Genomic DNA, 27,151 nt, shown 5'->3' with positions numbered 1-27,151 from the left:
CCTCATAATTTTTAATACCTCTATCAAATCCCCCCTCAACTTTCGATGCTCCAAAGAATAAAGACTTAACTTGTTCAACCTTTCTCTGTAACTTAGGTGCTGAAACCCAGGTAACATTTTAGTAAATCTCCTTTGTACTCTCTCTATCTTGTTGACATCTTTCCTATAATTTGGTGACTAGAACTATACACAATACTCCAAATTTGGCCTCACCAATGCCTTGTACAATTTTAACATTACATCCCAACTCCTACACTCAATGCTCTGATTTATAAAGGCCAGCATAACGAAAGCTTTCTTCACCACCCTATCCACATGAGATTCCAAAATCAATCTAATTAGCCAATCATGTGGCAGCAACTCAATGCATAAAAGCAAGCAGACATGGTCAAGAGGTTCAATTGTTGATCAGCTCAAACATCAGAATGAGGAAGAAATGTGATCTAAGTGACTTTGACCATGGAATGATAGTTGGTGTCAGATGGGGTGGTTTGAGTATCTCGGAAACTGCTGATCTCTTGGGATTTTCACACACAACAGTATCTAGTTGACAGAGAATGGTGTGAAAAATTAAAAACAACATTCAGTGAGCAGCAGTTCTGTGGGCAAAGATGCCTCGTTAATGAGAGAAGTCAGATGAGAATGCCAGGCTAGTTTAAGCCTGAAGGAAGACGACAGTAACTCAAATAACCATGTATTAAAACAGTGCTTTCCAAAAAAGCACCTGAGCACACAGCACGTTGAACCTTGAAGTGGATGGATTACAACAACAGTAGACCTCATCGGGCTCCACTCCTGTATCTAGTAAAGTGGTCACTGAATGTGTTTCTTTTTTACCTGAGGAAATCTAAATCCGGGGGTATAGATTTACAGCACCCCTCTCTCCAATTGAGCACATGAAGCAATATCTCTGGAATGCAATGTCTATCATTAAAGGACTCCCACCACCTAGTCCATACCATCTTTTCCTTGCTGCCATGGGACAGGAGGGACCGATGCCTGAAGATCCACATCTCAAGGTTCAAAAACAGCTTTCCCACTGCTATCAGGTTCTTCAATAAACCTGAAAAACCCTAATACTACATAATTCTCTTTATTCCTCCCCAATTTGCACTGAAGATGTCATTCTTTAAACTTGCACTAATGACAATATCTGTTAAACTTGCAGAAAATTTACACATTATTCTTTATTTTATTACACAAGTTATGTACTAAATGTTAAATTCAGATTGTACTCATTTACATTAATAACGTACCATGATCCTGCTGCAAAGAGCGTATGTTCTTTTAAGATATTCACTTTATTTGCCACATGTACATCAAAACATGCCATTCGCATCAATGACCAACAATCTGAGGATTTGGTCTCCAGGGTTAAGGAAGGACATCCTGGCTATAGAGGAAGTGCAGCATAGATTCACGAGGTTAATTCCTGGGATGCCTGGACTGTCTTACGCAGAGAGGTTAGAGAGACTGGGCTTGTACACGCTAGAATTAAGGAGATTGAGAGGGGATCTGATTGCAACATATAAGATTATTAAGAGATTGGACAGGATAGAGGCAGGAAATATGTTCCAGATGCTGGGAGAGTCTAGTACCAGAGGGCACGGTTTGAGAATAAGGGGCAGGTCATTTAGGACAGAGTTAAGGAAAAACTTCTTCTCCCAGAGAGTTGTGGGGATCTGGAATGCATTGCCTCGGAAGGCAGTGGAGACCAATTCTCTGGATGCTTTCAAGAAGGAGCTAGATAGGTATCTTATGGATAGGGGAATCAAGGGATATGGGGACAAGGCAGGAACCGGGAATTGATAGTAGATGATCAGCCATGATCTCAGAATGGCGGTGCAGGCTCGAAGGGCCGAATGGTCTACTTCTACACCTATTGTCTATTGTCTATTAATGGGGCCTCTGCAAGTGTTGCCATGCTTTTGACATCAAGGTGGCTTACCACAACTTCTGAACCCTGATCTGTATGCTTTTGGAACGTGGGAGGAAAACAGAGAAGAACATACAACCTCCTTACAGACAGCAGCAGGAATTGATACCCCATCTTCCAATTGCCAACAATGTAGGGCGTTAGGCTACCTGCTACACTACCATGCTGCCCATTTCATGGTATTTACACCCTGGGTTTGAATGCCCATGACAATAAATTTGAACGTGTAGTCATTTGAAAAATATTAGCATACAGCTCGTAGGGAATACTTTCACCCAGATGAAGAGAGTGTGTGGAACTCACTGACTCAAGACAGGAAAGCTCTTAGATGTGTCCTTGAAGAGGTATGTGGCCAAGACCTGAAAGGTGGGAATAGACCAAGAATCTTTCTATCATGGAGCTCAGGAACAATGGGTTGATTGGCCTCATTCCCTGTGGTAAATTTCTTTGATTGTATAAAACTCCTCCCTGGTTGTTTGTAGTAAATGTGTCACAATGTAGTGGGATCACTTCATGTTCTGGTTTGGAAACTCCATTCCATTAGAGCAACGGTTTCCATGGAGACCTACCATTAACTGAGTAGTCTGTAGCCCCCAGTCTGGGAACCCTGCATTAGAGTCATAGAGCACTACAGCACAGAAACAGGCCCTTCATCCCATCTTATCCATGCAGGACTGTTACCTTGCCAAGTCCTATTGACTCACACCTAGACCATAGCCTGCCCTAGCATTTGATGGCTCTGGGCCTGTGCTCGCAGGAGTTTAGAAGAGTAAGAGGGAATCTCATTGAAACCATTTGAATACTGAAAGGCCAAGATCGAGTGGAGGCGAAAAGGATGTTTCCAGTAGTGGGGGAGTCCAGAACAGAAAGCACAGCCTTAAAATAGCAGGATGTCCCTTTAGAATAGAAATGAGATGGAATTTCTTTAGCTATATACAGTAAATCTGTGGAATTCATAGCCACAGATGTCTGTGGAGGCCAAGTCATTGGGTATATTTAAAGTGGAGGTTGGTAGATACAGAATTAATATGAGTATTAAAGGTTACAGGGAGAAGGCAAAAGAATGGGGTTTAGAGGGGAAATAAATTGGCCATGAATGATTGGCAGAGCAGACCTGATGGGATGAATAGCCTAATTCTGTTCCTATGTCTTGTGTTCTTAAAGTACTGGATATCGTGAAGTGTTTGGGTGGAAATTTGTTTCTTACACAGTAAGTAATTATACACTTCCTGAAAATATGATGGAAAGAGATTTCATCAAATTGGAAGTGAATAATTTCTTGGAAATTAAAAAAAATAATTGTGGGGTTGTGGGGAAAGGAAAGAGGGAGTCTAGAATCAGAGGGCACAGCCTCAGAATCGAGGAACATCGATTCAGAACAGAGATGAGGAGGGATTTCTTTAGCCAGAGGGTGGTGAATCTGTGGAACTCATTGCCACAGACGGCTGTGGAAGCCAACTCATTGGGTATAATTAAAGCAGAGGTCGATAGGTTTTTGCTTAGTGAGGGAAACACAAAGGGATCTTGATCAGCTGAATAAATTGGCCAGGGAGTTTAATTTAGATAACCTTTTGGGAAGACCAGTGAGGGTAGATCTTCCACAGAGAAACGCTGGGCCCAGGGGAGTGTTGTTTAACAAAGGGGCGCAGGAGTACAAATACACAGTTCCCTCAATGTGGCATCACAGGTAGACAGGGTAGTGAAGATGGCTTTTGGCATGCTGGCCTGAGGGCACAGAATATCAAGGTTGCGGATGGACAAGGCATTAATGAAGCCACATTTGGAACTGAACATAGTGTTCAGTTTTGGACACTCTGCTGTAGGAAAGAAGCCACTAAGCTGGAAGGATTGCAGAGGAGATTTATGAGCTTGAGGAACTGAGTTATAGTGACAGACCGAGTAAGTTTCGGCTTTATTCATGCAGAGTAGCAGAATGAGGAGTAATATAATAGAAATGTATAAATTCATGAGGGACATTGATTTCTCTCTCTCTCTGCACACTGGGTGTTTGGATGGTCTTTTGTTTTTAATGGATTCTATTTGGGTTCTTTGTTTCATGGCTATCTGTGAGATGATGAATATCAAGGCTGTATTAAGTACTTTGATAGGTCCAAAGCAAACAGTCTTTTTTTCCAGGGTTGGGGAAAATCAAGAATTGAGGACCTGGGTTACATTTAGAGGGGAGAGGTTTAATAGCCATTTTTCTCCACTCAGGTTGGTCCATCTATGAGGTGAAAGGTCCTGATGAAGGGTCTCAGCCCAAAACGTCGACTGTTCACTCTTTTCCATAGATGCTGCCCGGCCTGCTGAGTTCCTCCAGCACTTTGTTATACTGTGGGCGGAACGGGTGCACAGCAGTTAGCGCAGCGCTATTTCAGCGCCAACAGCCCGGGTTCCATTCGGAGTTTGTATGTCCTCCTTGTGACCACGTAGGTTTCCTCCAGGTGCTCCGCTTTGCTCCCACATGCCAAAGACGTATGGGTCAGTAGGTTACTTGGTCACATGCGTGTAAGTGGGTGGCGTGGACTTGCTGAGCCAGAAGGGCCTGTGACCCTGCTGTATCTCTAAAACAAAAATTACATGGAAGGAGCTGCCAGAAGAAGTGTTTGAGGCAAGAATCATGAATCAGTTTTATATGACGTGAAATTTGTTGTGTTTGGGCATAGTGAAAAGACAGAAAATGATAAAATAAATAGTGTAAGAGAAATAGGAATTATGAGGTAATGTTCATAGACTTGACCAGCTACATTACTGTGCAAAAGTATTAAGCATCCGAGAATTCTTTTATATGATTTCAGATGGTATAGCCTCCACAGAGCCCTGATCCCAACATCATCGAGGCTGTCTGGGATTACCTGGAGAGGCAGAAGCAAGTGAGGCAGCCAAAGTCTGCAGAAGAAATGTGCTAAGTTCTCCAACAGGCTTGGGACAACCCACCAGTCGACTTTCTTATAAAACTGCACGACAGCGTACCTAAGATTATTGACGCAGGTTTAAAGGCAAAGGGTGGTCACACCTAATACTGACTGGATTTAGCTTTCTTTTCCTGTTTACTGCTCTTTAATTTTTTTTTGAAATATGGAAACTTTCACTTCATTATTTTTGAAAGCATCTTCACTTTAAATAATTTCTTTTTACAGGCTTGGAGAGAGATGGGCAAACAAAAGATATAGGAACCTTATTTGGCATGGACCAGTTGGGTTTGTGTGTGTGTGTGTCTCTCTCTCTCTCTCAATGATTCTATCTTCAGCCCCAATTGCCATTGAGAAATAGGCACCATCATTCTGCACTGCACCAGCAGTTAGGGAGGGAACGCTTCCGAGGTTACAAACCTGATACGGAAAGTCCACCTTGGTGCCAGGGCGTCCGTAATAGCGCAACCGGGACTTGTACATCACGCGGACCAGAAGGTGGGGAAACTCGAATCGCATCCTCCAAGTCCTGGCCAAGTGTTGGAGAGAGACGAGTCTGCAACCTGCCAGTGAATAAGGGAAATAAAGTACCAATCCATTTTGATAACAATAAACTGAATTTCTAGTAACCTGCTTTGAAGTGTTTCTAAATGATTAAATTCACGATTACCTGGACAAACAGCAGATCATAAGATATAGGAGCAGAATTAGGCTATTGGTCCCATGAATCCGCTTTGCCATTTAATCATGGGCTAAATTTTTTTTGAACCCCCAATTCTCTTGCCTTTTCTTATAACCCTTAACTCCTTTACCAATCAAGAAGCTGTTGAGATTTGCCTCAAGTACGTCCAATGACGGTCTTCACTGCCCTCTGTGGCAACAAATTCCACAGATTCACTGTCTTCACTGAAGAAGTTCCTCATCTGTTCTAAAGGGATCTCTCTTTATTTCAGGGGTTTCCAACCTGGGGTCCACGGACCTCTCAATTAATGGCAGGGGTCATTGGCAAAAAATGTTGGAAACCCCTGCTTTATTCTGAGGCTGTCTCCTACTGACGGGAACTCTATCCAGGCCAACTTCTGAAAGAATTCAATGAGATCTCCACCCACACCGCACCCCCTCCAATCCATCCAGCTAAGTATCATTGAACAGAGAGCCAGTCAGCATGAGTTTGGGAAGCTTGAGAAAGCTATGAGCCAGATTATTGTGGGAGATGAAAAATCAAAGAGCTACAAGTGCTGGAAGTCTGAAAGAATAACAGAAAATGCTGGAAACACTCAGAAAGTCAGATGGGATCTGAGGGAAAAGGCACAGTTCACACTTCAGGTTCAGGAGCCATCGCCAGAACTGGAAAAAGGAGATAACAAGAGCACAAGAGATTCTACAGATGCTGGAATACCAGACTAACACACATAACAAAATCCTGAAGGAACTCAGCAAATATGGAGGTGAATAAACAATGGGGATTTCAGGCCAAGGTCCTTCATCAGGACTGGGAAGGTGAAGCCTTTCCACCTTCCAGGGGGGAAGGTGATGCAATAAAAGCTGGAGGGTGATAGGTGATGCCAGGTGAGGGGGAAGGTCAGTGGGTGAAGGAAGGGGCAGGATGAAGTCAGAAGCTAGGAGGCGATAGGTGGAAAAGGTGAAGGGCTGAAGAAGGAGGAATCTGATAGGAGAGGACAGTGGAGCATGGGAGGGAGGGGCATCAAATGGAGGTGAGCTGAGAAAAGAAGAAGTAATAGGGGAGTAATAGTGGAGAATGGAAGAAGAGGGAAGGAAGAGGGGTAAAAATTACCGGAAGTTACGAGAAATTGATGCTCCTTGCCATCAGGTTGGAGGCTACCCAGACTGAATATGGGTTGTTGCTTCTCCAGCCTGAGAGTGGCCTGATCATGGCAATCGACTATCTATTCATTCCCATGGATGCTGCCTGACCTATTGTGTTCCTCCAGCATTTTGCAAGTGTTGCCCGGGAAAAACAAGCTAGTTTTCAGTAGCAGGGAAGATGGGAGAGGGATGGAGGAAATAGAGGGAGCACATCCAATAGGGCCAGACTGGTTAGGTTACTAGGGGCAGTTGCAGTAACTAGTAACAAGCACATGATACTTCTAATTCTGTGTAATCTGTTCTTACTAGAGAGACTGGGGGACACACCAGGCAGGCTAGATAAAGATAATGAGGCCCTCTGTTGGCTGGGTCAACCACTGATGTTTTGTCCTAGCTGTCTACATGATACTCAAGCCAGGTCAGTATGATACATAGAGCAAGCTATTACCCACGCATCAAGCTTCTCCTCTCCAAAGGAACGGTAGAGACCGATGCAGTTTTTCCTCAGAGGTATCACAGGAGTTGTCAGTCAGTGTTGAATTCAATGTAGGACTGACTTAGGGACTCCAATTGCAGATTATTCCTCAGGGTTTACTCTTTCCCGTGAGAGGGTATAGCCGCAAGGCAGCGGAGGTTTGAGATCAGAGTTTTCCTTCCCCTCGGTGAGCTGCTGATGAGCCCCATCTGCCTGAAGAGACTGGTTTTAAGGCAATAGTAACCCACCTTTGCCCCTTCTCTTATCAGCATAATAGCTAGGTCACACATGAAGGCCAGGAGCGGAACCTGATTGTGAGAGGCTATTTGAGGTGCATGCCACTGGGGGCATTTAATAGGCAGTGAAACCTTATCCCCACTGGCTATGACAACCTTAAAGACCATGAGATAAGGAGAATTACAACCAAAATGATAAGGGTCAGAAATGGTCAGTTCTGATGTAGACATGAAGAGTTAACTCAAATTGGAAAACTTCATAGTATGTGGAAGGCTGCCCAGAAGGAAGATGAGGTGATGCCTTGGACCTCATTATAACAACACAGGCAGACACATACAGGTCAGTGTGAGTGTGGGACGGTGGGTAGCTGACAGCTCAGCATTATTTCTGAGGATTGAACTCAGGTGCTCCAGGTTAGTCATGATAACTCCATTCCCCTTTTCACAAAATGCTGGAGGAACTGAAGAAGTCGGGCAGCATTTATGGAGACGAACAGTCGATGTTTTGAGAAGACAGCTTTCATCAGGACTGGAAAGGAAGGGGAAAGAAGCTAGAATAAGGAAGTGGGGGGGGGAACAGGAGTACAAGCTGGCAGGTGCAAGAAGATAGGATGAAGTAAGAAGCTAGGAGGGGATAGGTGGAAGAGATAAAGGGCTGAAGAAGAAGAAATCTGATAGGAGAGGGCAGTGCCCCATGGAAAAAAGTGAAGGAGAGGAAACGGAGGGAAGAGATGGTCTGGTGATGAGAAGAGAAGTGGTGAGGGATTAACCAGAATGAGGAAACGAGGGAGGGTAGGGTTGATTAGTAAAGAATTAATGAAAAGGGAGCTTGATGGCCAGCGCGGAATTGGTGGGCCAAAATTCATTCTTTCTATCTCTCTCTCTCTCTCTATGTATCTCTCTATAATTTCCATTAGAGACCCTATGAGATGCTGTCTATACTGGGAGGGAGCCCAGTGTCAGGTGATGATGAGCAACCTCCACAGCAACGACTTTCACAGAGAGAGAAGTGCAAATTGTCAGCTGAATGACCAAAATAATGCTGGGGAAAATACACAAATTTTCTGGATGGAGATAAGTAGAACATAGAACAACTAATTTCCAAGGAGGTTGTCTGGAGTAGAGAGCCTGTGTTATTTGGAGAGGGATGGCCAGGCTGGTGTCTTATTCCTTGGAATATGGGAGAATAAGAGGGGACCTTATGGAAGTGTATAAAATTATGAAATAAGGTGGGTGGTAATAGTCTTTTTCCCAGGATAGTCCAAAGCTAGGGGGCAGAGATTTAGGGTCAGTGGGGAAAGATTTAAGAAAGAACTGAGGAGAACCTTTTCACAGAGAGGGCAGTGAGTATATGGAATGTGTTACAAAGTTAATGAAAGATTTATTTGTCACATGCACATCGAAACATACAGTGAAATGTGTCATTTGCGACAACGATCAGTGGGGTCTGAGGATGTGATGGGGTGAGTCCACAAGTGTCGCCATGCAGCCAGTGCCAACGTAGATGCCCTCAACTTATGAACCCTTACTATCATTTACATTTTTGAAATGTAGGAGGAAACCGGAGCACCCAGAGGAAACCCGCGTGGTCACGGGAAAAATGTACAGACTTCTTACAGCCAATGGCGGGATTCGAACCTCCATGACTGGTGCTATAAAGTGTTACACTAGTCATCATGCTGCCATGCCATAGGTACAACAGTGTCATTTAAGAAGCACTTGGAGAGGTACATGCAGAGTAAAGGCAGGAAGGGTAGGGGCCAAACATTGGGAATTGGAACAGTCTGGGTGTGCACCATGGTCAGTAAGGACTGGATGGGCTGAATAGCCTATAACTGGGCTGTATTTCTCTGTTACTCTAGAACAAGTCAGACTTACCATGGAGGGGAACCTCTGAGGTAGGAAGTTGTTTGGAGTTCCATTCTGCACCATAGGGGTCGGTGTTATTCCACAAGGGTAAATAGTGAGCCCGCCCACCCCTCAGCGGGGTTTTCGACTGCAGGGTGGTCATCAGATCCCGGCCCCTCTGGCTGGTGGTGAGGTCAGGGAGGGAGGCATCGCTGAGGGCACTGGGGTCCAGCTGGCAAGCACGCTGCCCGGCACCGGGCTCCAGTTCCAGCTCCAGCTCATCGATCTGCAGGAAGCAGTATCCCAGCCTCTTTTCGTCATACACCAGGCTGCAGCGGGCCAGGCGGACTCCGCAGCCCGCTCTCAGGCGGTTCCGCTGCACCAGTGGGTTCAGCCTGGGCGACAGGTGACCCTTCACCCGACAGGCGCCGTTAGTCACAGTCACGTCGTACAGGTAGGTGGGGGGGTGCTCGCCACCGCTTTCACTGGCTGGTTCTCCCAGGTAACGCTGTACAGCCAATACGTAAAGAAATTCGGAGATACCGGCCAACCTCAGGGTGACAGAGGATACGAGGCGGAGGAGGAATCTGGAGATGCTGGAGGAACGTTGTTGATATGCAGCAGAATCGAATGTATCGCTGGAAGATGAAGCGGTGCACAAATGTGCTGACATCACCTAGGAGGACATATCGATTCAGTTACAAAGAAGGCACAAGAGCGGCTATAATCCATTGGGAGTTTGAGGAAATTTGGTATGTCACCAAAAACACTCACAAATTTCTACAGATGTACCATGGAAAGCATTCTAACTGGCTGCATCACCATCTGGTATGGGGGTGGGGGCACTGCACAGGATCAAAGTAAGCTGCAGAAAGTTGTAAATTCATCCACTGCTATCTTGGGCACTAGTCCCCATAGTATCCAGGACTATTTCAAGGAGCCATGCCTCAAAAAGGGCATATCTATCATTCAGGACCCCATCACCAAACACATGCCCTCTTCTCATTGCTACCATCCAAGAGAAGGTATCAGAAGGCACACACACTCAATGATTCAAGAACAGCTTCTGTCCTTAGATTTCTGAATGGACACTGAAACCAAGAACACTACCTCACTACTTTTTTCCCTCTTTTTGCTCAACTTACTTAATTTAACTTGAAAAAAATATACTTATAGTAATTTACAGTTTTTTCAAATGTATTGCAATGTACAGCTAATGCATAACAACACACTTCATGACATTTGCCAGTGATATTAACCTGATTCTGAGAAGCAAGTGGTGCTTTGGAGGGAATTATTCCTCTGAGCTACAATCACCGTTCCCTCTGGCATGTGCGGCCACGCAGTTACTGAAATGCTCCCGCGCAAGTAGCCTTTGTTGTCATTCAGCTGGAACTTTCTTTTATATAATATTAATATAATTTTGAAATCTATGTTCTTATCAACGTGATATACGCCATAGCTAATTATGTTTTACATTAACATTATATAAAAGAAAGTTCCTGCTGCAAGGCAATAAAGGCGTGAGAGCATTACAGTTACTGTGTGGCTGCACACCTGCACAGGTTAGAGGGAACAGTGCCTACAATGAACAGCAGAATGGGGAACATGACTGCAATTCACACAGTGGACATCAAGACAGAGATCGGTACTGTAACTCAGACGAGTGGTATTGTTCGCGAAAACCAGCCTCAGTAAAGCAACCAGCATAAACCAAGACCCCACCCATCCATCGTATTCTCTCTTCTCCCCCTATAGGCTCGTGAGGCCATGGATTTGCACCTGGGCAGGGTTGTATGGGAGACTGGCAGTTGCCCAAGCTGCAGGCCTTCCCCTCTCCACGCCACCGATGTTGTCCAAGGGAAGGGCACTAGGACCCAAGGTGCCCGGTGTCGTCGCAGAGTGATGTGTTGTTAAGTGCCTTGCTCAAGGACACAACGCGCTGCCTCAGCTGAGGCTCGAACCAGTGACGTTTGGATCACTAGACCGATGCCTTATCCACTAGGCCGCGTGCCAACACAAAATCCTTCATAGAAATCTTCACATAAAAATCTTCTGCCCCTACAAAAGCTTGAACTCATACACCGCTGGGTTCAAGGGCAAATCTGTTAAACCACTTGAATGGGCCTCTTGTACAGTAAGATGAACTCTTGACCCGACAATCTGCCCCATCACGACCTTTGCACCTAGTTGCACTGCCTTTCTCTGTAACTGTAGCACCATATTTTGCATCCTGTTGGGTGAAATTCAATTGCCATGCAATCATGCACATGAATACAGCTAAACGAAACATCCTCCTCCTGGGCCAGGGAGGAAAACACAGTACATAACAGTCACACACATCACATATAGTTACGATAGCACAATACAATCACAAAATAATATGAACATAAGTCCTTAATGCACATGTTTTGAAATGATCTGTATGGATGGCCTGCAGTTACCCACAGTATCTCAGTGCCTGTGACTATAATAAACTAATTACCGACACGCACAGCAAACATTAGAATGGAGGCACAAGAGACTATAGATACAGGAATCCGAAAAAAATAACTAACTCTGGGGCTGCATCTCTGGGGGAAAGGAAAAGTCTAGACTGGAAACACCCACTGTCCATTTCCCAACGCAGATGCAGCCTGAACCGCTGTTTCTGCAGGATGCGACCGTTAGGGTGAGCTTGTCACTGAACGTGAGGCTGCGATTTGTAATCGCAGTTCACACTGAACAACTCGGGCGGGATTGTCACTGTAAGTCGGCCAACAGCACTGAACGTTAAAATGAGACAGACTGCTGCGGGACTCGCAGTGAACTTCCAGATGGGACTGTCACTCAACATTAGGATGAGAATCATTATTAAAACTCACAGTCTCCTCCCGATCAGCCCCAATATTCATTCCTCATTGATGTTTGCATTCTAACGTCACAAGTCGAGCGTTTGTGTTTAATGGTCAAATGCGCGAACTGTGGAAAGAACCAATAAGAACCGGCTTTACTAGTGACAGACACAGGGAGCCAATAACCGCACCCGATACTATGTTTCAAATCTCACATTTAACGTGGTAAAACAATTAAAGGGGCCATTCCTTAAAGGAACTGGTAAAGCGGATAAAGGGTTGATAATTTTGTTTTGTCGACGTTTATTAGCTGTCTGTTATCAATCAGCCAACGATCCGGGTAGTTTTGGGTGAATCATGAGCATTTGTTAGCAGAGTTGTTCGCTTTTTAAAGTTAAAAAGCTGTACAGCTTACATGCTGTAATAATGTGTCCGAAACCGGATTCCGCTGTGTTCAGTGGGCGCTGATTTGCGGCGACCCGGTGTTATCCCCGTGGGTGAATGCACAGTTGGAGACGGAGACCCGAAATCATCCCAACCTCCGTCACGTAGAAGATGGGAATTTACCTTTGCGCATGTTATTGGCTGAACTCCGAACGGAATCATTAACTGGAATTGGTTTATTACTGTCGCGTATACTCCGAGGTACCGTGGACAACTTGCCTTGCGTACCGTTATAATCGCAGTGTATCGAGGCAGTACAATGCAAAATAAAATTCAACAGTTACAGAGGGAGAGGGGGAGAGAATATCCGGGGCGAGTTCGGTCCCTGTTTTGCTTCTTTTGATTATTCCCTGCTGATGACCTGCGGCGACCCAAATGCAGTGTCTACCGATAATCGTGCGAAGGGAACCCGTCCAGCGGAAACTGACACATTCTCGGATTGAGCACCAAACAGGATTATCATTATTGTAACACGTACCGAGGTACAGCAAGTAACTTGCACACGGTTACACTCATTACACAGTGCACGATTAGGCAATAATAATGCGGAACAAAGTACACCAGTTACTGTAAAGAAGTGGCAGGCAGACACAAGGTCGAGAAACCATTTATAATAGTGCGATAGAACCTGTCCTTGAGCTCGGCGCTACGCGTTTTCAAGCCTTTGTGCCCCCTGTTCGACTGGAGGGTGGCAGAGAGAGAACGTACGGGGTCAATGGGGACAATCAAAGTTCCCATTCATCCTGGACATGGAATCAGGGGCACTGATTCTGGCGTCTTCCCTCTTACCTTCCAGCCAAAGTTCAAAGTATATTTAATATCAAAGTATTTGTACAACTTTCAACTTCGTCTCCCTACAGGTAGCAACAAAAACAAGGAAACGCAAAATAACCCACAAAAAGACCCAGCAAACACCCAAAACGTAGAGGGGTCTCAGCTCAAAACGTGGATTGGTTATTAATTTCCGAGATGCTGCCTAAATGGACAAGGGAGAGCCAGTGGATGTAGTGTACCTGGACTCCCAGAAAGCTTTTGATAAAGTCCCACATAGGATATTAGTGGGCAAAATTAGGGCACATGGTATTGGGGGCAGAGTACTGACAGGGATTGAAAATTGGCTGGCTGACAGGAAACAGAGTGGTGATTAATGGGTCTCTTTCGGAATGGCAGGCTGTGACCAGGGGGGGTACCGCAAGGTTCGGTGCTGGGACCACAGCTGTTTACAATATACATTAATGATTTAGATGTAGGGATTAAAAGTAACATTAGCAAATTTGCTGATGACACAAAGCTGGGTGGCAGTGTGAAATGTCAGGAGGATGTTATGAGAATGCAGGGTGACTTGGACAGGTTGGGTGAGTGGGCAAATGTATGGCAGATGCAGTTTAATGTGGATAAATGTGAGGTTATCCACTTTGGTGGCAAGAACAGGAAGGCAGATTACTATCTAAATGGAGTCAAGTTAGGAAAAGCGGAAGTACAACGAGATCTAGGTGTTCTTGTACATCAGTCAATGAAAGCAAGCATGCAGGTACAGCAGGCAGTGAAGAAAGCTAATGGCATGCTGGCTTTTATAACAAGAGGAATTGAGTATAGGAGTAAAGAGGTCCTTCTGTCGCTGTACAGGGCCCTGGTGAGACCCCACCTGGAGTACTGTGTGCAGTTTTGGTCTCCAAATTTGAGGAAGGACATTCTTGCTACTGAGGGAGTGCAGCGTAGGTTCATAAGGTTAATTCCCGGAATGGTGGGACTGTCATATGTTGAAAGATTGGAGCGACTGGGCTTGTATACACTGGAATTTAGAAGGATGAGAGGGAATCTGATTGAAACATATAAGATTATTAAGGGATTGGACACGCTGGAGGCAGGAAGCATGTTCCTGCTGATGGGTGAGTCCAGAACTGGAGGCCACAGTTTAAGAATAAGGGGTAGGCCATTTGGAACAGAGATGCAGAAAAACTTTTTCACCCAGAGAGTGGTGGATATGTGGAATGCTCTGCCCCAGAAAGCAGTGGAGGCCAGGTCTCTGGATGCATTCAAGAGAGAGTTAGATAGAGCTCTTACAGATAGCGGGATCAAAGGATATGGGGAGAGGGCAGGAACGGGGTACTGATTGTGTATGATCAGCCACGATCACAGTGAATGGCGGTGCTGGCACTCCTGCACCTACTGTCTATTGTCTAGCCTTGTCTTGTCCATACTGTACCAACCACTGCCGCTGGGCTATAAACGTGCAGTCCCTCATGCATGCAGTTGTTATTTAAATCGCGGTGTCTGAGAGCAGTGACTTGAAAGTTTTACTAGCCTTCTGAGTTCCTTCAGTATTTTGTTTATGTTGCTTGGGATTTCCAGCATCTCCAGAATTTCTCATATTTTATTTGAGTATTCTCTTCTACTGAGGTCATTTGGTCACTACATTCAGAAATGTGAACCCATCTTTTTGTTACATAGTGCCATTGCTGCTCATGTGGCTCAGTGGGTTGAAGCAATCTTCCGTTGTCTGAGAGACTTCCCACTAGACTCAGTCCCACGTTGTCCAGCAGAGGAAGGACCCTGGACTCTGGCCTTTCTTCACAAAGCCTTTGCATTGGTTATATCTTATTATGAATCAAATTTATTGTTGACATTACAAGAAAATCCTTCTACCTTGGAGTGCAGTTGCTCGGTTCCCTGGAAGTGATGCCACAGAGACTGTAGTTGTATATGAGGATGCTTCTGGGATTCAGGGGATTGAGTTGTAGCGAGAGAATGGGCAGGTTGGGACAGTTTCATTGGAGTGCAGTAGAACAAGGCATGATCTTTCAGAGTTGTGCAAAATCACAAGGGGTATTCATTTATTCATTACGTGCCATGTTGTATGATGTGGGCGATTATGGTCCTTCCATGATCATGATTGTTCTTGCAATTTTTTCCCGACAGAAGTGGTTTGCCATTGCCTTCTTCTGGGAAGTGTCTTTACAAGACAGGGTCTTCTTTCCCTCTGCCCCCCACCCCACCCCAGCCATTACTCTCCAGAGTTTCGCAAACACAAAAGATTTTGCAGACACTGGAAGTCCAAAGCAACACACACAAAATGCTGGATGAACTCAGCAGGCCAGGCAACATGTACGGAAAAGAGTAAATGTTTGATGTTTTGGGCCGAGACCTTTCTTCAGGACAGAAAGGAAGGGGAGGGGAGGAAGAAGCATAAGGTGGCAGGAAAGACAGAGGGGTGAAGTGAAGAGCTGGGAAGCTTATTGCTGAAAGAGATAAAGGGCTGGAAAAGGGGGAATCTGATAGGAGAGGACAGAGACCATGGAAGAAAGGGTTGGGGCAGGAGAACCAGAGGGAAGCGATGGCAGATAAGGAAAATGGTGAGGGAGGGAAGGACTAATGGGGAATGGTGAAGGGGCGGCAATTACTGGAAGTTTGAGAAATTGATGTTTGTGCTATCAGGTTGGAGGTTACCCAGATAGAATATAAGGTGGTTTTCCTCCGTGGACTGACAAGTCGGAATGAGAAGTGGAATTGAAATGGGTGGCTACAGGGAGATCCAATTTTTTCTGGATGGAGCGTAGGTGCTCGGCAAAGCGGTCTCCCAATCTATGTCAGGTCTCATCAATATACTTTATAGGCAGCCACACCAGAGCACCAGATACAGTAGATGACCCCAGTTGACTGGTAGGTGAAATGTTGCCTCACCTGGAAGGACTGTTGGGGCCCTGAGTGGTAGTGAGGGAGGAGGTGTAAGGGCAGGTGTGGCACATGTTCCGCTTGCAAGGATAAATACCAGGTTGGAGATTAGTAGGGGGAAGGAATGGACAAAGAAGTTGAGGAGGGAGTGATCCCTGCAGGAAGTGGTAAGTGAGGGGGGGAAGGGATGTAATTGCACTGGAGAAGATGCAGAGGAGACACATTAGGAGGTTGCCTGGCTTGAAGTTTCTCAGCCAGAAGGAGAGAATGAGAGAGAATGTTCCTTGGATCAGACATCCTGAGTGGGGAGTCTAGAATAATGAGAGGCATAGACAGCATCCATGTTAGAGTCAGTGCTGCCCTCCAGTGTTCGCTTGGCAGAAGGCATGTTTTGTGTTTGAATGCAGACTGCTGCAACTTTCAAGAACTCAGGAATTTGGACTTTATTTTTTGTGGGACTGTATTTTATTGCAGCTTTATATGTGCTATTATTGGTGCCTTGGGCTGTGTGTGACTGTTGATACTGTGTTTTGCACCTTAGCCCCAGAGTAATGTTGTTTCATTTGGCTGTATTTGTGGATATTCATGAGCATGAGTGCTAGAAATGTTTTCTTCAGCAGAGATGTATTTTATCAGAGGGGATGGCATTAAGATATGGAGGAGAATATCTAGAAGATTTTTCTAAGAAATCTTTCATCCATAAGAATCTTGAAATCTTGAACACAGGGAGTATTAATTCACATCGGGTATATTCAAAGTTGAAGTTGATAGGTCCTTGATTAATAAAGGTATCAAAGGTTACAATGAGAATGCAGGAGGATGGGGTTGAGAGGGATAATAAATCCCCTGAGTCATCATGGTAGCACAGTGGTTAACACACACTTTACAGTGCAGGCGACTCAGGTTCAATTCTTGCCTCTGCCTGTAAGTAGTTTGCATGTTTTCCCTGTGACCACGTGGATTTCCTCCGGGTGCTCCAGTTTCCTCCCATAGTCCAAAGAGGTACCGGTTGGCAGGTTAATTGGTCATTGTAAGTTGTCCCGTAATTAGGCTAGGGTTAAATTGGGAGGCTGGAAGGGCTGGACGGGTCTATTCAGTACAGTATCTCAATAAATAAATAAATCATCCATTGTGGAATGGCAGAGCAGATTCAATGGGATGAATGGCGGGCACTATCTCAATATTTAAGATTATTTACATGAGCACTGAAATACGCATGGGATGAGTTTTGGAAAATGGGATTGGTGTAGATGGCTGACAGGAACATGGTGGGCCGAAGGGCCTCTTTCGCTGCTGTCTGACTCCATGATTCCTGTTCTACTGTGTGATTCCTGAGACCCGTTTCACACACAGTAGGCAGTTTACAGTAGCTATGCGGTATAGTAATATAGCTGTTAGCGTGATACTTTACAATGCCAATGAGTTTGATTGGGGTTCAGTTCTGACGACTCATTAGGGTTAAATTGTGGGCATGCCATGCTGAAACTGAAAGTGTGGTGACACTTGCAGCTGTCTCCAGCACAACCTCGGATTGTGTTGATCATTGGCACGGAAAACCACATTTCATTGAACGCTTCGATACAAATGTGGCAATAAAGCTAGCTATTCATCTTTAAAAGTAAGGGAGTAGAAATATACTACAATACTTTCTGCATAGATCCTCTTATTGACTATGAGGATGAATGAGCCAAGTTCAGTGTTCCCATTTTCTCCCCCACCTCCCCCCAGTGATGAGGGGCAGTTTACCCTCTGCTCGATTTCTTGGGCAGGCCACATTGACGCACACCAACCTTTTAACCTACTTGAAGTTCAAATCTAACCCTTCCCTCAGCCAGAGCCCTCTATTTTTCTATCATTCATGTGCCTATTAAATGTCCCTGAAGTATCTACCACGATCCATGGCACCGTGTTCTACCACTCTCTGTTTCTTTTAAAAAACTACCTTTCACATTCCTCGTATACTTTCCTCCAATCACCTTAAAATTATGCCCCCTCATATTAGCCATTTTTACCCCGGGAAGAAGTCTCTGCCTGTTCACATGATCTAGTCATCTTATTTATTGATTTTTTTGAGATACGATGTGGAATAGACTTTTCTAGCCCTTCAAGCTGTGCCATCCAGCAATCCCCCAAATTTAATCCTAGCCTAATCATGGGACAATTTACAAAGACCAATTAACGTACCAACCTGTACATCTTTGAAATATGAGAGGAAACCAAAGCACCAAGAGGTCACGGGGAGAATGTGCAAACTCCTTACAGACAGCAGTGGGCTCATCTTGCACACCTCTATCAGTTATGAGCGAACTAATGAAAATATTTAAGGACGACCCCACTGACTCCTGGGAATCTCTAGCCAACAATCTCTAAAGTGGAAAAGGAATATTTTGGATGGTGTTGTGAACATTTGCAGCATTGCATGAGGAGTACGGGAGTGGGGGAGGGGTGCTGAACTAAATGAATCTTCTAAGCTGTCCCCACCCCATTTTGATCAACCTATGGTTCCCACATAGGCCTCATTGGACAGCCGAGAATCTGCACCAGAAGGATGACCCCATCGTTAAGAGGCCAGTCAACTTAACTCTCAGAATCAGATTTATTTTAACAGGCATACACTCAGTGGCCACTTTATTAGGTACAGGAGATATTTGTGGTCTTCTGCTGTTGTAGGCCATCCACTTCAGGGTTTGGTGTGTTGTGCGTTCAGAGACTCTCTTTTGTACACCACCCATGCAACATGTCGTTATTTGAGTTTCTATTGCCTTCCTGTCGGTTTGAAACAGTCTGACCATTTTCCTCTAACCTCTCTCGCTGACATGGTATTTTTGCCCACAGGACTGCTGCTGACAGTAGGTTTTTTTGTTTTTTGCACCATTCTCTGTCAACGCTAGAGAAACCTGAGTGGGAAACTCCCGGGAGATCAGCGGTTTCTGAGATATTTCTGACATTTCCAAGGATCTCACCTGGTCCCTGAACTCCTCCATCCTGATCAAAAAGGTGCAACAGCGCCTTTATTTCCTACAGAGCATCAAGAAAGCTCACCTCTATCCCAGGATACTGACAGGCTTTTACCGCTGTACCATTGAGAGCATACTCACCAACTGCATCTCAGTGTGGGATGGCAATTGTCCCGTATCGGACCGCAAAGCACTCCAGCGTGTGGTGAAAACTGCCCAGTGGGTTATCGGCACCCAATTGCCCACCATTGAGAACATCTACCATGAACGCTGCCTGGACGGGGTGAAAAGCATTATCAAGGATGCATCTCACCCTAACCATGGACTTTTTACTCTCCTCCCATCTGGTAGGCCCTACAGGAGCCTCCACTCCCACACCAGCAGGCACAGGAAGAGCTTCTTCCCTGAGGCTGTGACCCTGCTGAACCTCACATGGGTATTGCACCCATGTTGTACTGTCTCAGTACTTTTATATTTGTGTGCTGTAGCACTTACTTTTTATTTGCAGTTATTTTGTAAATAACACTATTCTTTGCATTTCTGGTTAGATGCTAACTTCATTTTATTGGCTGTGTATCAGTACGCGGCACAATGACAATGAAGTTTAATCTAATCTAATTTAATCTAATACTCAAACCACACCATCAGACACCAACAAACTTTCCACAGTCAAAGTCTTTTAGATCACATTTATTCCCCATTCTGATGTTTATTCTAAACAACAACTGAATCTCTTGACCATGTTTGCTTACTTTTATCCATTGAGTTGCTGCCACATGGTTGGCTGATTAAATTTTTGCATTAACGAACAGGTGCACAGTTGTCCCTAATAAAGTGGCCACTGAGAGTGTGTCGTGGAATTTGTTGTTTAGCCAAAGCAGTTAGGCTTATCATGCATTAGTAGAATTGTTCAGTAAGATGTGAGGTGATGCATAAACAATTAGTATTTGTTTATCATTGTCACAGTACAGTAGATGCTTGTCTAGCCTACTATTTATACAGATCAGATCATTATACAACATGCAGAATAATATGTAAAAACTACTGAAAAAGTGCAGCGCAGGTGAACGATAAAGTGCCAGATCATAATGAGGTAGATAAGGTCCATTTATTCTCAGAAAATCACAGCCTTGGCTTGTCTGACTGAATATGTGCTCTGTAAATTAGGTTATCCAGTTTGCTGTCATACCCTGTGGCAAGTTCTGTACAACTTCCTGAATGATCAGACGCAATTGGTTGGTGGTAGTAGGCTTCAGGAAGTGGTGTGGTGTACACAATTCGGTTTGTACCCTTGGTGCTGAGGTCAAGATGGTTGAGACCTTCAAGTGAACTCCATGTAGATGCCCCTAATGCCTCTACTTCCTCAGGAGGCTAAAGAAATTTGTCATGTCCTCATTGACTCTTACCAATTTTTCTCAATGCACCATTCTGTCTGGATGCATTTTGGCTTGGAAAGCTAACTGTTCTGCACGAGAACACAAGAAACTGCAGAGAGTTGTGGACACAGCTCAGCATAGCACAGAAACCAGCTTCCCTTCCAGGGATTCTCTCTACTCTCTACCCTCTCTCTACCTTGGTAAAGCAGCCAGCAAAAATGAAGTCTCCACCCAGAAGACCATAAGACATAGGATCAGAATAAAGCTATTAGGCTCTCGAATCTGTTTCGTCATTCCATCATGACTGATCTATGATCCCTCTCATTTAGCCCAGACATTTTCTTCTTCGCCATCCCATCGGGTAGAAGATAACAAAAAACTGAAAACATATACCACCATCCTTAAGTACAGCTTCTATTCCATTGTTATGTCTTGAACATCCCCTAGTATAATAAGACAGACTCTTGAAGTCACAATCTTCCTTGATATGGCTATGCACCCTCTTTCTGCCTACACTGTACTTCTGTCTCTGAAACACTTGATTCTGTGTTCTGTTATTGTTTACCCTTGTACTAACTCAATGCACTGATGTGATGAAATGATCTGTAGCGTGCAAAGCTAGAGTTTTCACTCTACGTTTGATAGTATTTTATTAATATTCTGTTTTAACCAAATTTTAAACAGCATGGTTGGTTAGACTATTATCACAAAATTTATAGACAAGATTTATTTTATGATTGTAAGACCTGCTGGGCGTTAAGAACTTCAAGCACTGCAAGTCTGCCCCATCAATGAGTTGCTCATTGGCAGAGAAACTGAAGGAGTTGGTCGTGGTGGAGATTTTGCTGCTGTCTGCGTCAGAGAAGTGCCAAAGGAGGCATAACACGAAGGCATGGTGTATCCTATAAGTGAGAGATCGTCTTAGTCGGTTTTCTTGTAACTGCAAGACCCGACTGGACACCGTTAACGTGGAGTGCTGCAAAGCCGATTCGCTAATTTATTGGCAGAGAGCAAAGGTGGACAGCAGGGGAGTGGCATGGCCTTGGTCGTAGTGAGGACTTGTTCTTAAGTTGCAGTTTCACCTCAGCTGCCGAGGAGGGAGCAGTTGGAGTCAGTGTGCTCCTCTGGAGTGCTGGGCGCGGTGTGGCTTGGCGTCAAAGCTGGACCAGCGCTGCCCCCTAGAGTCCATTCAGCAGTGTTCAAGTTGTGTTGTGTTTGACTGCAGACTGCCGCAATACTCATGGACTCAGGGACTTGGACCATATACTTTTTGGTGTGACTGATTTTACTGATATTTTACATATGCTTTCTATCTGATAAATGCTGTGTATGACTGATGGTTCTGTGTTTTGCACCTTGGCCCTAGAGTAACACAGTTTCCTTTGGCTATATTCATGGGTACTCATGAATGGTTGAATGACAATTCAACTTTGATTTAAAAATAATACAAATTATGTATAAAGTAAAAAATGGACAGCTACCATAAAGTATCTAAAGGTTGTTTAAAATGAGAGAAAATCAACATGATTTGAGAGGAACATGTATATTTCAAAAACAAAGGATAAGAACAAATGTAAAAAATCATTGTATTTCAGTCAGAGGGGTGAATCTATGGAACAGTTAGACAATAGACAATAGGTGCAGAAGTAGACCATTCGGCCCCTCAAGTCTGCACCGCCATTCTGAGATCATGGCTGATCATTCACTATCAATACCCAGTCCCTGCCTTGTCCCCATATCCCTTGATTCCCCTATCCATCAGATATCTATCTAGCTCCTTCTTGAAAGCATCCAGAGAATTGGCCTCCACCATCTTCTGAGGCAGTGCATTCCACACCTCCACAACTCTCTGGGAGAAGAAGCTCTTCCTCAACTCTGTTTTAAATAACTGACCTCTTATTCTCAATCCATGCCCTCTGGTACTGGACTCTCCCAACATCTGGAACATATTTCCTGCCTCAATCCTATCAAATCCTTTAATTATCTTAAACGTTTCAATCAGATCCCCTCTCAATCTCCTCAATTCCAGCGTGTACAAGCCCAATCTCTCCAATCTCTCTGCGTAAGACAGCCCTGCCACCTCAGGAATCAACCTAGTGTATCTACGCTGCACTTCCTCAATTGCCAGAATGTCCTTCCTTAAACCTGGAGACCAAAACTGTACACAATATTCCAGGTGTGGTCTCACCAGGGCCCTGTACAAATGCAAAAGGACATCCTTGCTCTTGTACTCAATTCCCCTTGTAACAAAGGCCAACATTCCATTTGCCCTCTTCACTGCCTGTTGCACTTGCTCATTCACCTTCATTGACTGGTGAACTAGGACTCCTAGGTCTCTTTGCATTTCCCCCTTACCTAACTCTACACCGTTCAGACAATACTCTGCCCTCTTGGTCCTGCTTCCAAAGTGGATAACTTCACATTTATTCACATTGAACGTCATCTGCCAAGTGTCTGCCCACTCACTTAGCCTATCCAAGTCGCCCTGAATTCTCATAACATCCTCATCACATGTCACACTGCCACCCAGCTTAGTATCATCAGCAAACTTGCTGATGTTATTCTCAATGCCTTCATCTAAATCGTTGATGTAAATCGAAAACAGCTGCGGTCCCAATACCGAGCCTTATGGCACCCCACTAGTCACCACCCGCCATTCCGAGAAACACCCAGTCACCGTTACCCTTTGCTTTCTTTCTGCCAACCAGTTTTCTATCCATGTTGAAACCCTGCCCCCAATGCCATGAGCTCTGATTTTACTCACCAATCTCCTATGTGGCACCTTATCGAATGTCTTCTGAAAATCTAGGTACACAACATCCACTGGCTTACCCTCGTCTAACATCCTTGTTACACCCTCAAAAAACTCCAACAGATTAGTCAAGCATGATTTGCCCTTGGTAAATCCATGCTGGCTCAGCCTAATCCTATTTCTGCCATTAAGATGTGTCACTATTTCGTCCTTAATAATGGACTCAAGCATCTTCCCCACGACTGACGTTAGGCTAACAGGACGATAGTTCTCCGTTTTCTCCTTCCCTCCCTTCTTGAAAAGTGGGATAACATTAGCCACTCTCCAATCTTCAGGAACTGATCCTGAATCTAAGGAACATTGGAAAATGATTACCAATGCATCCGCAATTTCCTGAGCCACCTCTTTTAGAACCCTCGGATGCAGACCATCTGGACCCGGGGATTCAGTCCTACCAGTCTACTCATCACAGTTTCTTTCCTAATGTCAATCTGTCTCAATTCCTCTGATATCTTATGACCCTGGCCCATCCATACATCTGGGAGATTGTTTGTGTCCTCCCTGGTGAAGACAGATCTAAAGTACGCATTAAATTCTGTTGCCATTTCCCTGTTTCCCATAACAATTTCTCCCAATTCATTCTTCAAGGGGCCAACATTGTTCTTAACTATCTTCTTTCTCTTCACATAGCTAAAAAAGCTTTTGCTATCCCCTTTTATATTCCTGGCTAGACTGAGCTCATACCTGATTTTTTCTCTCCGTATTGCTTTTTTAGTTAAGATCTGCTGTTCCTTAAAACTTTCCCAATCATCTGTATTCCCACTCATCTTAGCCCTGTCATACTTCTTTTTCTTTAATGCTATACAATCTCTGACTTCCTTTGTCAACCACTGTGGCCCCTTCCCCCTCTTTGAATCCTTCCTTCTCATTGGAATGAACTGCATTTGCATCTTTTGTATTATGCCCAAGAATATCTGCCACTGCTGATCCACTGTCTTTCCTGCCAGGGCATCCGCCCATTTAACTTTGGCCAGCTCTTCCCTCATGGCTCCGTAGTCTCCTTTATTTAATTGCAACACTGACACCTCTGATCTGCCCTTATGCCTCTCAAATTGTAGATAAAAACTTATCATGTTATGATCACTACTTCCTAATGGCTCCTTTACTTCAAGATCACTTATCAATTCCTGTTCATTACACATCACCAAGTCCAAAATAGCCTCATTCCTGGTTGGCTCAAGCACAAGCTGTTCCAAAAATACATCCCTTAGACACTCCACAAACTCCCTATCCTGGGGTCCAGCACCTACCTGATTCTCCCAGTTCACCTGCATGTTGAAATCTCCCATAACGACTGCATTACCTTTAGCACATGCCAATGTTAACTCCCTAATTAACTTGTACCCAATATCCACGCTACTGTTTGGGGGCCTGTACACAACACCAGTTAGGGTCTTTTTACCCTTACTGTTCCTCAGCTCAATCCACACAGACTCTACTTCCCCTGTTCCCAAGTCACACTAAACACTGTCTACTGTACCTAACCCAGCTCCTTGAACTTCCATCGGGCTAATTGCACCCTGAATTTTGATGACCTTCTCAAGATCACCCAAATCTTCTACACATTTAATCCCATGCTCCTTCTGCCCAACACTCTGGATCTGGATCCCTGCCCCCTGCACATCTAGTTTAACCCCCCCTAGCAGCACTGGCAAACACTCCTGCAAGAATGTTAGTACCCCTCCAGTTCAGATGTAGACCGTCCCTTCGAAACAGATCCCAATGTCCCTGGAACAAAGACCAATTATCCAAAAACCTGAACCCTTCCTTCCTGCACCATGCTCTCAGCCTCGTATTAATGTGCATAATCATTCTATTCTTCGCCTCACTCGCACATGGCACAGGTAGCAATCCTGAGATTGTCACCCTGGAGGTCCTGCCTTTCAGCTTCACTCCTAACTCCCTGAACTCTCTAAGCAGGACCCCCTCACTCACCTTACCTACATCGTTGGTCCCTACATGGACCACTACATCTGGGTTCATGCCCTCATTCTCAAGAATAGCCTGCACCCGATCTGTTGTAGTAAGAATTTAAAAACATGCATTACACTTAACAAGTTTAAAAGTTATTTAATGAACAAGTATAATATATGATTTAAAATGAATTGGAGTAATGCAAATAAATGATATTTGGAATTGGATTTTGTGTTAAAAGATTATGAAATTTTTTGTTTTTGATGTGATGATTGACACCAAATATGTTGTTGTATAAGTAAGAGGGGTAGGCGTAATAAGCTGTAATTTCAGCCTACACCCTTTTGGTCTGTTTTAAAGAATATGTTTTTTGTCGTAATTTTGTCCGATGAAATCATCGTTATGAAATCATCATTGTAAATGATGCTTTTGTTATGTTTGTACTGACCGAAATAAATTACTCTCATTCATTCAAAAAAAACTTGAACTTGATCTGAATGTTACCTCCTGTACTTATAAAGAACTTATAAAGTAAAGTAAACCTGTAAAGTACCTATAGTACCTCCTGTATCTATAAAGAAGCCACTTCATCGCCTTCATCGCCAACCAGGAATGAGGCTATTTTGGATAAGGGATGTTCATCGCCTTCTGCTGCTGAGCGCATCCACTTCAAGGTTTAATGTGTTTCGGATTTAGATATGTTTGTCTGCACACTACTGATGTAGCGTATGGTTATTTGAGTTACTGACACCCTCCTGTCAGTTGAACCAGTCTGGCCACGCTCCTCTGACCTCACTCATTAACAAGATGTTTTTGCCCACAGAACTGCCACTCACTGGATTGTTTTGTTGTTTTTCTTCATTCTCTATAAACTCTAGAGACTGTTGTGCAGAGAAATCCCAGGAGATCAGCAGTTTCTGAGATACTCAAACCACCACGTCAGGCACTGACAATCATTCTACAGTCAAAGTCACTTAGATCACATTTCTTCCCCATGTTGTTTGGTTTGAACAACAACTGAACTTTTTGACTATATCCACATGCTTTTATGCATTAGGTTGCTGTCACATGATTGTCTGGTTAAATATTTGTCTTAATGAGCAGTTGTACCTAAGAAAATGACCACTTAGTGTATAAAGGAACTATGTAAGGTTGTACAACAAAGAAAAAGTTCAGATGTCAAATTTCATTTGTTTAATTTTTTGGTGAGATTAAATAACAGCAATTTTCCCAACTTCCAAAGGAGATGACTGAGTCTTTCACCTGTCAACACACTTGTGGTTCAAGTTCAATATCAAGTTCAGTTTATTGTCATTCAACCGTATACGTGTACATATATCACCAAATATCACCTTTCTTTAGCCAAAGGGTGGTGAATTTGTGGAATTTGTTGCCAAATGCAGCTGTGGAGGCCAGTTCGTTGGGTGTATTTCAGGCAGAGATTGATAGGTTCTTGAATGGACATGCCATCAAAGGTTACAGGGAGAAGGCCGGGGACTGAGGTTGAGGAGGAGAGAAAAAAAAGGATCAGCCACGATTTAATGGTGGAGCAGACTCGATGGACCAGATGGCCTAATTCTGCTCCTGTGTCTTAAGGTCTTATGGTCTAAATAAAACAATGTTCCTCTGATTGAAAATACATAGACGTCTACAAACTGTAAACGTCTGGCCATTACACACACAGTTTGTCTCACACAATTCTACTGTAATACATTGCACAGCTTGCCCTGGTGCATCTGCAAATCTCTGTATTTTCAGTGTGAGTTTGGATTCTCTGCTCTTGTTCATGAATAAAATATTACCATGTTTCCCTAATTATCAACTCATCATTTGACCCTGTCAAATGAATAATTTCAATCTGATTTATTTGTCCCGAAGTGTCATGTGTGAAACAGTAACTATATTTTT

The 27,151-nt window shown here is 44.2% G+C and overlaps 1 protein-coding gene across 1 annotated transcript in view; it reads right to left on the bottom strand.

Moving 5' to 3' along the window:
- The window catches only part of radx (RPA1 related single stranded DNA binding protein), an 80,915-nt gene extending 55,102 nt beyond the window's left edge, over positions 1–25,813 (bottom strand). The window contains exons 1-4 of the mRNA XM_059976725.1: positions 25,797–25,813; positions 12,099–12,195; positions 9,265–9,910; positions 5,269–5,411 (exon numbers count right to left, since the gene is read on the bottom strand). Of these exons, the coding sequence (XP_059832708.1) occupies positions 5,269–5,411; positions 9,265–9,910; positions 12,099–12,128 (819 nt within the window). The 5' untranslated portion in view covers positions 12,129–12,195; positions 25,797–25,813. The remainder of the gene's footprint in view (positions 1–5,268; positions 5,412–9,264; positions 9,911–12,098; positions 12,196–25,796) is intronic.
- Between the last annotated feature and the right edge of the window lie 1,338 nt (positions 25,814–27,151).

The sequence above is a fragment of the Hypanus sabinus genome, chromosome 8 (assembly GCF_030144855.1).
Source record: "Hypanus sabinus isolate sHypSab1 chromosome 8, sHypSab1.hap1, whole genome shotgun sequence".
Taxonomy (NCBI): Eukaryota; Metazoa; Chordata; class Chondrichthyes; order Myliobatiformes; family Dasyatidae; genus Hypanus; species Hypanus sabinus.
This window is presented reverse-complemented; position numbering and strand designations above follow the sequence as displayed.